The sequence below is a fragment of the Chelon labrosus genome (assembly GCF_963514085.1).
Source record: "Chelon labrosus genome assembly, chromosome: 12".
NCBI lineage: Eukaryota > Metazoa > Chordata > Actinopteri > Mugiliformes > Mugilidae > Chelon > Chelon labrosus.
In genome coordinates, this window is record NC_140345.1 from 24,237,985 (window position 1) to 24,249,964 (window position 11,980).

General features: G+C 45.8%; 1 protein-coding gene across 1 annotated transcript in view; it reads left to right on the forward strand.

Annotated features, from left to right (window-relative positions):
• The window catches only part of snrka (SNF related kinase a), a 55,842-nt gene extending 44,886 nt beyond the window's left edge, over nucleotides 1-10,956 (forward strand). The window contains exons 5-8 of the mRNA XM_084556230.1: nucleotides 1,118-1,252; nucleotides 4,990-5,191; nucleotides 5,447-5,532; nucleotides 5,725-10,956. Coding sequence (XP_084412356.1) covers nucleotides 1,118-1,252; nucleotides 4,990-5,191; nucleotides 5,447-5,532; nucleotides 5,725-6,952 — 1,651 coding nt within the window. The 3' untranslated portion in view covers nucleotides 6,953-10,956. The remainder of the gene's footprint in view (nucleotides 1-1,117; nucleotides 1,253-4,989; nucleotides 5,192-5,446; nucleotides 5,533-5,724) is intronic.
• Nucleotides 10,957-11,980: the final 1,024 nt, after the last annotated feature.

Genomic DNA, 11,980 nt, shown 5'->3' on the forward strand with positions numbered 1-11,980 from the left:
AGTCATTAAATGCAAACATTTTAATAATGTTCAAACACTTGGAGTTGTTGTTATTTATAGGTAAATACGCTATTGTGTTATTGGTATGGCCGCCTTAACATCAAACTGGGAACTAAAATGAGATCGACACCCCTGGTGTAGAGGAAAACCTATTTTTTTAACAGGAAGAAACCAGGAGCAGAAACTTAAGCTCATATGTGGCGATGCGTCTGATTGAAGCCAGCTGGGTAGAGACGGAAAAAGAGAGAGGAGGAGAAGAAGAGAAGCAGCAGGAGGAACAAGATAAACATCTGACTAAAGCTTATATGTAAAATTGAATCTATCACATTTGAGTTGGCCGCTGTAATGATTGAATATAAGAGGCATCACAGGCAGGTTGGAGAATTATGCATTCGGCGAGGAGTGGGTAGCTGCAGGTCATGAAGACAGGGCATGTTGATGAGACCAGGACCACAAATTAATTTAATTATACTCAGATTTAATATTTAGAGCCTGCTCTGCTCATCTAAATAATGTGATTGACTGGTAAAAATAAATAAATAAACAAATAATAAACCGCCACATCATGCCTCCTCCGGCGCAGCCTGCCAGGCAGACCTGACTTGTTATTTGATGACACGACTGGATCTCTTCACTACTTTTTTTTCCATCTCTCTGTTTCTGCTGGAGCATGTCCCTCTCTGCTGTGCTGTCATTACTTGGGTCGCTGCAGGGCTTCCTCTCGCTTCCTCTTGTTATGTTGTAGAGATGTCTGGCGTGGAAGCTGCCAAAACGATACGCTTTTGTTTTTGATTTCGCTCATTGTCCCAGGACTGCGTTTTAAACGGCGTTGAGTACGAGCACATGAAATATACATTACAGCTGAAGCAAAACAATGACACCCGCTGGAAGGATGTACTACACAAGAACGACTGAAACGACATGAGACGATCTGATTACAGTTGTTGTTCTCTGCTTTCTATCCAGCCTTCTTCCATTAAAATTTCACTTTACATGCAGGTACCACGCTACTGTAGCTAACTACAGTAAACGATTATCAACAAAAAACTACATCCTGTCACATCTATTATCTCTCGTGTTTCCTATAATGGACTTAAAGTCACCTTTGTTGTTTCAGGGCCCTGGAGACCAACAAATACAACCACATCACAGCCACGTACTACCTGCTGGCCGAGAGGATCCTTAGGGAGAAGCAGGAGAAGGAGGTCCAGACCCGCTCCTCCAGCCCCAGCAACATCAAAGCCCAATTCAGGTAAAGAAAAAACTAGAGAGCAAAGAATATTAAAGCACTTCTTTCTCCGTCTCTCTCTCTCTCTCTTCTCCTTTTTGGCAGACTAGTGAACTAGTGGAGGCTGTGAGTAACAAACTATCACTGCTCCTTGTCATAATGAGTGTCTGAGTCATAGTATGAGCCCAGGAGGAGGTAATTGACCCATCTCGCTCCACTGCCTCACAGGACAACCTGTCTGGCTCCACTTTTGCAGAGCTCAGCCACAGTTACTTAAGACTGGGTTAGATCTCCAAAGGTTTCCTTTCCATTTCTAGGTTCACCGAGCCTCCACCTGCTGAGCTCAGGGGAGAGACGGAGCAGAGGAAACGGTATAAACCATTAGCAGTGTTTTAAACCTCTGCCTTTCATGTTCTCCTTTTTCAGTCACTTTTCTATCTCGCTGTTATGTTTTACATTCTTCCGTTCGCTGATGAGGAGGGGTTGAATGGTTAGTGACGACAGCTTGACTCTAGTGAGTCATTATATAGCTACAATATAAGAAAACTTATCCTAGTTTATCTGTTAGCTGTCGCAAGTATTTCCTCTTTTCCTCCGTGCCAACGCCATCCCTCTGGTTATAAAAGGAAGAGCAACAGGGAGAGGAACAAATAAGGAAGAGAGGAGAGAGGCGGCTTCGGCAGGACAGCTGTGGTTATGAAATACTGGCATCACTCTTGTTACATTCCTCTTTCTGCTCTGCAGATGGTTCTCTAACTCTAGTAAAGGCTTTAAGCATCAGTTTAAAGCCTCTGCCTGCTAGGGGTTGCACGACACCGAAATCTATATTTTTGACCTGAACACATACGCTGAGAACAGACGGCTCATGTGCTACATACTGTGAGCTGCAGATATGTATAGCCTGTATAAAAACATGCAGCACCTCAGCACCATCAGTAGCATTTAACAGTACTCCACGACTGAAAATGCACTTGCAGATTTCTTTTACAATAAATTGCGATGACCATTTCATTCATGCATAATTAAGAATGCTTTTTAACATACTGGGGTTAAAGAAAACTGTATCTGAAGCCTTCTCCGTGTACTGCAGCTAAAAGTCTAATAACTTCGACAATGAAATTCACCAACAGCTTGTTGACATGCAGCCTCCTTTACTCTGTTACCACACGGCATTTGGTGAAGTTGTTAATTAACTGTTGTCCAGACTATTTGGACCGTTCCTCTGCTAGCGTTAGCGGATGTCTTTTCACATCTCTCGTAGTACTTTTGTCGTATTTCAGGACTGACATGTCACGGTAGTATGGGCTTCATCTTTAGTGAAGTATTTCCACATCCTTGATGAACCGCTGCTAGTTTGCTGCAACGACCCACTGGGCTCCTCACCTGTCTTCTAGGAGGCGTCCATGTTGTTATTGTCATGTGATCAGTGACTAGTCGATATGGCTGAAAAATGTATCTCGATATAAGTGTTTCATTTCAGACGATATCGATAATTATCGATTAGTTTTTTTAACCTATTCTAAATGAGGACCAGGAGAAAAAAAAAGGCTGAATTTAAATACCTTTATTTTAAATGTAACCTTTAAATAACCAAAATTAGGCCAAACTGGTGACGTACAATTTCATCTCGCGCTGTCGCACTCATATTCTCCTTTCACTCCGTTCATGCCGTTCTTTTTTTGTTGTTGTTGATGCCACCAACCTGGCTTAGCTGGGCCATGATAGGTCGAGAGGCCAAAGCTCTTCCTCTGCCTACATCCCCCAGAATGACTTGCGGTTCTGGCCCAGCCCTACTCGTCGACATGATGCTTAAAGCGTCAAGGCTCAGCAGTGAAGTCGACTAGTCGGTACAACCCCTACTATAAGACCTGAGGTTAGCACTGAGCTTTACAGATACGTGATGTGTTGAGCTGTTAGGGAACACATGGGAATACACTCAAAACAGAAGGGGAAACATGAATCATCACATTTTCCATTGTGCTGTGTGTATATAGCAACAGGGAAATGCACATCTGTTGGCCTGTTTGGTGCTACCCCGTATCACTGTGTTTATGTCTCGCTTCTGTCACGGAGAACTGGAAATATGTGTAGCCTCCTGAAACAGAAGACAGTGACTAATGTGTTTAGAGGAGACCTCTGTTAATTGGCTCACACTGACCCATATACAAGCGGCTGTCCCGCTGCAGGAATATACTCACCCATATGCACGATCTAGAAGGTGTTTGTCGTCCCGGTTGCTGTTGCACCAAATCTGAAAACGAATCAGTGACAAGAGTGTCTCAAAACATGAATTAAAACAGAGAATAATTGATGGATGAAGAGTAGGAGGCGACAAAATCAGAGCTGGCTGAGCTAGGAGAGTCAGTAAGTTCAGAGATGTACTGTACACACACTTTACTCTCACTTGTTTACAGCCGCTTCAGCTGTATCCTCCTCAACGCGAGGTGCAGCCAGAGATCTGCCTGTGCTTGTGTGCATAAGACGTGCTTGCAAATGGGATTTCGAGTCGGCGAGAGCGCATTTGTGCCAGCAGCGATGCCCCTCGTGGGATTAATTGTTTTCTGACTCAGAAGTGTGCTGTCGGGGGATCGTTCAGCCTCGCTGTTTGTTTTCTGCTCCTTCCTGTCAGCGCTAAAACCTTCCCGGAAAGAGTTTGCCAGGCCGTAGAGTAGTTTGTTTTCTTCAAATGCGTCGGTTTAAGGAAAGGGAATGCAGATTCTGGAGCGCTCTCTAAGCGTCTGGAATACCACTTTAGACTGTGACGATATCATCCTAATATATGCGTGCGTGTGTGGTCTTAACGCAAACAAAAACATACAGTATTAATTAGAAAAAGAAGTAGTTTAATAGCATCCATCAGGGAGTTATGGTCCGACGTTCATTCCGCAGCAGGACGAGCCAAAGCACGCAGCCAGATTTAAATGCGCTCTTAGTTTGGACTGCTGCATGTTTCAAAGGAGAAACACTGACTGGATTTTTTTTTAAAGAAGTTGCCACCATAACTTCAGGCTTAGCTGGAACCGCCTGTGTGTTTCCGTGGCAACACCCTATGGCACCGAATGATCAAAAAATAAAAAAAGGGAGGAAACGTGGCTCATGCTGTAATTTGTGGTTTGCTGTTAATATTGTCGAGTGAGACATCAGAATGGAAGGAGACCGCAGTGACTCGCTGGCCGTATTTTTTCGTTCCGTATCAGATTTTTTTTTTCTTCGTATTCTTGTCCCAGTGACGTGTCCTTGTACTTGTCAAATGATTCAAGGAGGCAGTCGGTCAATAAACTTTATTGGTGGCTAATAGAGATACAGTATATCAGTGCTGCTGTAGATAAGTCAACTATTTACTGGACGCGCTGAAAGCTAAGACAAAACAGTTGTGACTCATCAGAGAATGGACATGGGCCTTCTGAGGGTGTCCTGTGGTGTGTTGGTGGGGGCCTTTGGGTCCCATGACTTGAGGGGAGGGGCGTCTGTGGATCAGGCTTGCACCAATGCATCCCACAGACATTGGTATAACATTTACAGATTTCAGTGGAATAACTAATTACAGCTTCTTTTGTCATACTGTATGTGAAGTCGTTCCTCTTTGCTTTTTCCTATTCGTGTGAAGAATCTGCTCTCTATAAAACTTTTTAACTAGCTGATAAATGTTCAAGTCTCTTGAGAAAAGGAATGAACTCACTGTTAATCCTGTGTCCATAAATTTCTTTTAACGATCAAAGAAAACAACTGATGAAAAAGTCCCTTCTGTCCGACTCGTACAGGCAGTCTTGGCCGACCAGAGTGGACATGCACCAGGACATCGAGGACAGCTTGGCAGCTTCGTCCATCTCCCACGCCGGCGGTCCCCAGTCCCCCGCTCGCAGCGCGGAGAATCTGCTCAACGGACATCGCTCCAAAGGCATGCTGGAGCTGAGCCGACGGGAAGACACCTCTGTGACCGACTCTGCGGGACCGACAGCGCAGGTATGCTCAACCTCGTACTGTTCGTCAGTAGCAATAATAGTAAGACGTGTTAAATTATTAAACTGACAACCAAGAAAAACGGAGATGTAGCGCGCTCAGTTACACAGACCGTGTCACAAGGGACAGCATCGTCTTCACTAACCTGTATTTCTTTAGTAGTAGTGACAATATGACGATGATAGAATACAAACCATTGGCCCCTCACCACTGCGTGCAGCCTGTTTTAATGCACTGTAATGAATTTGCTCTCTCCAGGTTGCTGCCAGCTCTGGTTCTGGGACCAGCAGGGCCACCGCTCCCTCCACTTCAGGAGCAGCCAAGCAGAGAACCTGTCTCTTCAGGTCTGATTAAGTTTCTAACTCAAACATTATATGTTGGAATCCTGAATGCAGTTTTTCTCTGCTAAATGTTTTAGCTTCTAAACACTAATTCAGAAAAAAATAGAGAACAGATGAAGGCCTGCTTGGAACAAGAGTTGTCTGGTATTTTGTGATCCTGTTGAGTCAAATCATTCATGTGTGATCGTTTTTCAGGGTGGAGGAGGATGAAGAGGAGGAGGAAGAGCAGGACCCGTCTCCCCTCCCTACGCAGGTGGTCTTGCGACGCAAACCCCCGTCCATCACCAACCGCCTCACCTCCAGGAAGAGCGCCCCGGTCCTCAATCAGATCTTCGAGGAGGAGGGGGAGTCGGACGACGACTTCGACATGGACGAGGGTCTGCCTCCCAAACTCAGCCGCCTCAAGATGAACATGGCCGGTAACGCCGGCACCCTGAGCTCTGGGCCCGGCTCCTCTTCATCCCCGGGGTCCACGCAGAAGCGCTACCACCGGCGCAAGAGCCAGGGGAGGGGGTCGTCGTGCTCCAGCTCGGAGACGAGCGACGACGACTCGGAGAGCCACCGGAGGCGCCTGGATAAAGATTCAGGGTTCAGCTACAGCTGGAACAGGAGGGACAGCAGTGAGGGGCCGCCTGGCAGCGAAGGGGGGAATGGGGGAGGCAGCAGCTCAGGGCAGGGGAAACCCCCAGCAGAGGGAGGAGGCTCCTCTGGCCCGGACAGGGGTAGCCCTCCTGGAGCGGGCGGCAACGGAGGAGGAGAGGGTGGCGGAGGAGGGGGGAGTGGAGGGGGAGGAGGGGGTAATAAAGGACAAGACAGCCCCTCCAGTTGTTGTCACAACAGTAGCACTACTAACCCCGCCCTCAGCTCTCTGTCCCGGTCCTCCCGCACAGCGAGCCGCGGCACAGAGCTGGTGGAGAGTCTGAAGCTGATGAGTCTTTGTCTCAGCTCACAGCTGCAGCACAACCGCAGCGGGCGGGGGGGTCGAGGAGGAGGAGGAGGAGGAGGAGGAGGAGGGGGCAAGTTCATCATGGACCCTCGCAGCCTCTCAGGAGGGAGCGTTAAAATCCAGGAGAAATCAGCCTGGAGGATGTGCATCGGCTCTACGGGGAGCCTGGACACCATCAGCCTCCCTACCACGCCCACCACCGGCCTGCCTCGCACCCACGCCGCGCAGCACCACCACCACCACCACCACCATCATCACCACCACCACCACCACCGCAAAGCACCGCACGGCCCCCCAGGCCTGCAGGAAAGGCCGAGCAGCAGGGACGCTCACAGTAACCTGAGCGCCCTGAAAAACGGCGTGCTCCAACTACCTCTGTGTGAGAAGACCATCTCGGTCAACATCCAGCGGGCCGGCGGCTCCAGAGAGGGTCTGCTCTGTACCTCAGCCCCAGCCAGCTGCTGCCAGGTCATCTGAGGACCAGCACCACGCACAGCTCTCACACCTCTCCATTCATTCTCTCAGTCTTGCATCTGATCCCCGCCACCACCACCTCCACCTGTCTGGTGTTTACTGTAGCAGGTAGCTGAGCTCACACCACCACCTCATGTCCGTTTGTTTTTTTCTTTTTTGTCCCCCACTCACTGGATTTGGATGTTTTTAACATAGTTTGTTGTTTTAACCTTGTTTTAGTTTAACTCTGACTGCATTTTTAAAATTGTTAACAAGAATCTGCTGGTTTTAAATTATTAGAAATGAAGAGGTTTTGATTTAAAGGAAGGTTCAGACCTTGCATTAACATCCAAGAGGTCAGCTTTAAGTACCTGTGGTCACACCTGGAAGCTGCTGTCACTAATAGATCTCTACCTAACGCTGTTTCATAACCATGATCGGCTGTTTGTCGTGTGTGCGCGTCATGACTTGGGGACATGATGCACGTTTTGGAACAAGCTCTGAAGTCTCTCACTCACTGACACCGACTGTTTTTAATGAGTTTCCTTATAATAAATCCTTTCCTATCCAGCTACAAGGATTTGAATTTTATAGTTTAATATGTTACGCAACAGTAGACGGTCTTTAACGCGACCCGGGACACGTTGCGTGCTCACACGACAAAAGGAAATGCGGTCAAATTGTGTCCCAGACCACGTCGTCCTCAGATGTGTCCCCAGTGCGTCCTGGTTGCGTTCACACCTGTACCTAAAGCTGGCAACTTGTGAAGGGGTGGACCAGGACAGATGTTAATGCAAGGTCTTTTGTATTTGTATTTTTTTTGGGAGTGTTAGATCCTCTGTGACGTTTTAAGAAGGAAAGACAAATGATTACTAAAGTTTTATCTGTTTTACAAAAGGCTTAATTATTTAAGAAAGTAATGTTTTGAAAATGAAGTCATATTTAGTAAAAATAATATATATATGTTTTAATTTGAGATCAAGTGTAAATTGGAGGATAAACTGTTGCGTTGAGTTCAATCCTGCAGATTAAAGGCCTGAGATGTTGCTCCTCCTCGACTGTGTTTAACATTAAATTTTGTCATTATCAATGATTAGGCAATAAACACGACCCTGGACCTGGACCAGTCTAAACTGATGGATGAATTAGCCAATGAAAATAAAATACTCATCTCTTCACAGTCGACGATGTTCAGGTGTTTAAACATCTTGAACACGCTGCCACTACTTCTTAAGAGGAGTTTAAATCACATGACTAATGTAACTTGTTAACTACAGCTGACCTACAGGTGACAAACATCCATACATGTTCACACTTTATAGATAAGTGTGGACATGTCACAGTGGGAGATCACAGGTCCCTGTTCATCCTGAACCACCTGAGTTTTACCTGTGGTGACCAGTCGACCTGCGCACTAATAATATGAACGTGTTCCTTTAAATGATGACTTCATTCTCTAAACACGACTTTAAAATTCTTTCTCAAACTGTCTCAAAGGTCTGAACACTCCAGGTGCTTGTAGTGCACACCTACACCGACCAGCCACAACATTATGACCACTGACAGGAGAATTAAATAACATTGACCACAAAAAAGCTTTAGGAACAACTAAAAAAAAAAAAAAAGAAGAACAGCACAAGGTGTTGACCTGGCCTCCAAATTCACTAGATCCCAAACTGATCAAGTATCTGTGGGATGATCCACAGAGGCCCCTCCTCTCAAAGGTCCCCCACTAACCACATCCTGTTCCCAGACACCACAGGACACCCTCAGAAGGCCCATGTCCATTCTCTGATGAGTCTCAACTGGTTTGGAGGCAACAAGGGACACCTACACAATATTAGGAAGGTGGTCATAATGTTATGCCTGATCGGTGTAGATAGAAACTTTATTGATCCCGAGGGAAATTCAGCATCCAGTAGCATCAGTACAGCAACAGAACAAAACACAAATCAGCATGGATTAAAGTACCAGTATAAGATTTAAAATATAGAATAAGTAAAGACTCTGGGTCGGTAAAGTCTGATTGACGCTAAGATAGAAAAAAAAAAAAAACAATATTACACCAACCCAGTCTTGTTGTGTCCTCACAGGAAAGAGCTGTAGAGCCTGAGGGACAAATGTCCTCCTCAACCTGTCCGTGGAGCAGGACAGGGAACGTGCTCCTCTATTCACAGAGCGCAGTTAACACACAACACTCCTCCCTCCTCACCTCCTCACCTCTGACCTCTGACCTCTAACCTCTCTGAATGTCAGCTGGTTTATAGGACGTAAATCCATCCAGTTCACCTGAATCTGACCTCGTCCGCCAGTGACGGGAAAGAGGAAGCGCTTCGAGCTTCCTCTCTTCACTCCTTATTGCACTCAGACAATCTGCTTTCTTCTCCGTTCAGCGTCCGGTCACAGCCCTTTAAGTGCGTCTCCAGACAAGAGGGGGTCCTGCTGTTCGCTCGTTCGCCGACGCGTGAGGAAGAGCCACTGCTGACCACATATTTATAAATGAGGTGTTATTATTTTTTTATTCATGTGATGCGTTGTTTTTTGCCGATTCGTTGCTACCGACACCCCACCCACCTTCAGTCCCGGCTGCACCCGCGACTCAGGTGTTGTAAATAATACAGTGTGATGGAAAAGTCAGAGTTTATTTTTTAAAACTTGTACATTTTTTTTTTTTTTTTTTTTTTTTGAGCGATCTGCTGTCTAAAACAAAAAAAAATTGTGTTTGTAGTTTTTGTTATGTTTAAGACGGGAGCCTGCGTGTCTACAGCTTCAAAGCATAGACTGTATATAAATATGGACGACGTGTCACCACGTTGGAAACTGACGCTAGTTTAGGGGGTATACGGGCGCCGCCATCTTGCCACTTTCAGGAGCCAGAGTCTGAGAGTGGAGCCACGACATCGATGCCCCGCCCACTCTTCCTCCAGACTCGTTTAATTAATCCTACGCTCTCCTCTACCTCCACCAACTACAAGGAATGCATCAACATTGTATTAACTACCTAAAATGTCAGAAAACATCCTTAAAAAAATTAATTTGACGTGTTTTTTAGTGTTTTAGTTCGGCACAAGCCCCGCCCACTAACATAGAAGGGGTGGAGCTTATAACCTATACTGCATCCAGCCACCAGGGGGAGCTCTACATGCTTTGGCTTCACCTTTAAGGAGCTGTTGTCGTGTCGTCCATCTTTTATACAGTCTATGGTTCATGTGTAGAGAAGATTTTAAAAAAAATTAAATATAAAAGGCTTGTGACTTTTAGAGCTTTAAAAGAGCTGGCCAGGAATGAACAAACGAGAGAGGAGATGGGGGGCGGGGGGAACTGGGACTTTCTTCAAGGGCATTGGCAATAAGCTATACTGTCTGTTGCAGCTATCTGTACAGAAACATTTTCATTTGTTTCGTTTAAAAATTCCAACTGTGTGCAGCCTCACTGCAGCTGCTTCAGGCTCAAAAGAAGAAGAAGAAGAGGAAAAAAGAAAAAGGAACGTTTTTAATATTCTCTTTTTTTTTTTTGTCTCTCTCTTTTTGGTTGTTGTCTGAGATTTCTTTTTAAGAAAGCGAATGTAAATAGAGTTGTAAATACTTGGCTCGTTCTCTTTTCTCTAGAGCAGCGGAGTGAACCTTTTGGTGCATAGCTGTACAGTAATCTAGCCTTATGATAAGTTACCGTAGTAATTACTGTATGGGTGTCTCAGCTATAAAACAGCCGTGTGACGAGGAGAGAGAGAGACTGGGGAGGGGGGAAGCCACACGATTCTGTTCATACTGTCGGGTCTTTGACTGTCGTCTTACTCAGCTGTATCCAGGTGAATGACGTGCATGTGTTTTCAGTGTTTGACTTTCAACGGAGCGAACGGAGAATCAGACGCAGAAAACGTTACTGGACCAAAAAAGAAGAAGAAGCAGAAGAAGAAAAAAAAAACGATGGAACTGACAGAAATATTCAGTGTATTATTCTGTAGTTGATACCTGTTGTCAGACGTTACATATAGCTATGGTAATATCCAAAAATAAAAACGTGGAATACTGTCTCATACTGGTGGTCTTCTGAGTCTTTCTTTATTTTCTCGTCCACAGCTGGATTTATTCATGATATGATTGAAGTGCAGTAGAGACAAACGTTTATGGAGCCTGTCCCAGCTGTCATTGGACAGGTCTCCAGTGTATCTCAGGGCTAACACACAGAGACAGACAACCATTCACACTCACACCTACGTCCAATTTAGAATCACCAATGAACCTAACCAGCATGTCTTTGGACGAACCCAGAACCTACTTGCTGTGATCCCTATTATTACCAAACCTGCAGATCTACTCCCATCATCCTCTGCTGCCAATGCAGGGTTAAACTACACCGTTCAGCCACAACATTAAAGCCACTGACAGAAGTAGTAACTTTGACCATCTTGTGACAGTTCAATGTTCTGCTGGGAAACTTTTGGACCTGGCATTCATTCATGTGGATGTTACTTAGACATGTAGCACCCACCTAGACCAGACCAGGCACCCCCCACCCCATTTTCATCTTCTGTAACCGCTTGTCCTGTGAAGGCTCGCCTATTCTAGCTGTCACCGGGCGAGAGGCGGGGTACACAATGGACAGGTCGCCTTCCGATCACTAAATGCATCTTGAGCCCCGTGGGTCAGAAACAGCTGACCTCCCTTTAACCGGGAACTAAGACGTGTCTCTGTTGAGAATGATTCAGGCCTCAAATGCGGAAAAAATCACACTTAATTTCCTTGTTTATTCATTCATTCATTCATTCATTCATCTTCTATACCCGCTTAGTCCTGTTAAGGGTCGCGGGGGGTCTGCTGGAGCCTATCCCAGCTGTCATCGGGCGAGAGGCAGGGCGAAAGACAGGTCGCCAGTCTTTCTCAGGGCTGGTCTAATAAACATCAAAAATAATTTTATCAGTTCAGCTTCCGATCACTAAATGCATCTTGAGCCCTGTGGGTCAGAAACAGCTGACCTCCCTTCAACCGGGAACTGAGACGTGTCTCTGTTGAGAATAATTCAGGCATCAAATGCTGAAATCACACTTAAAAA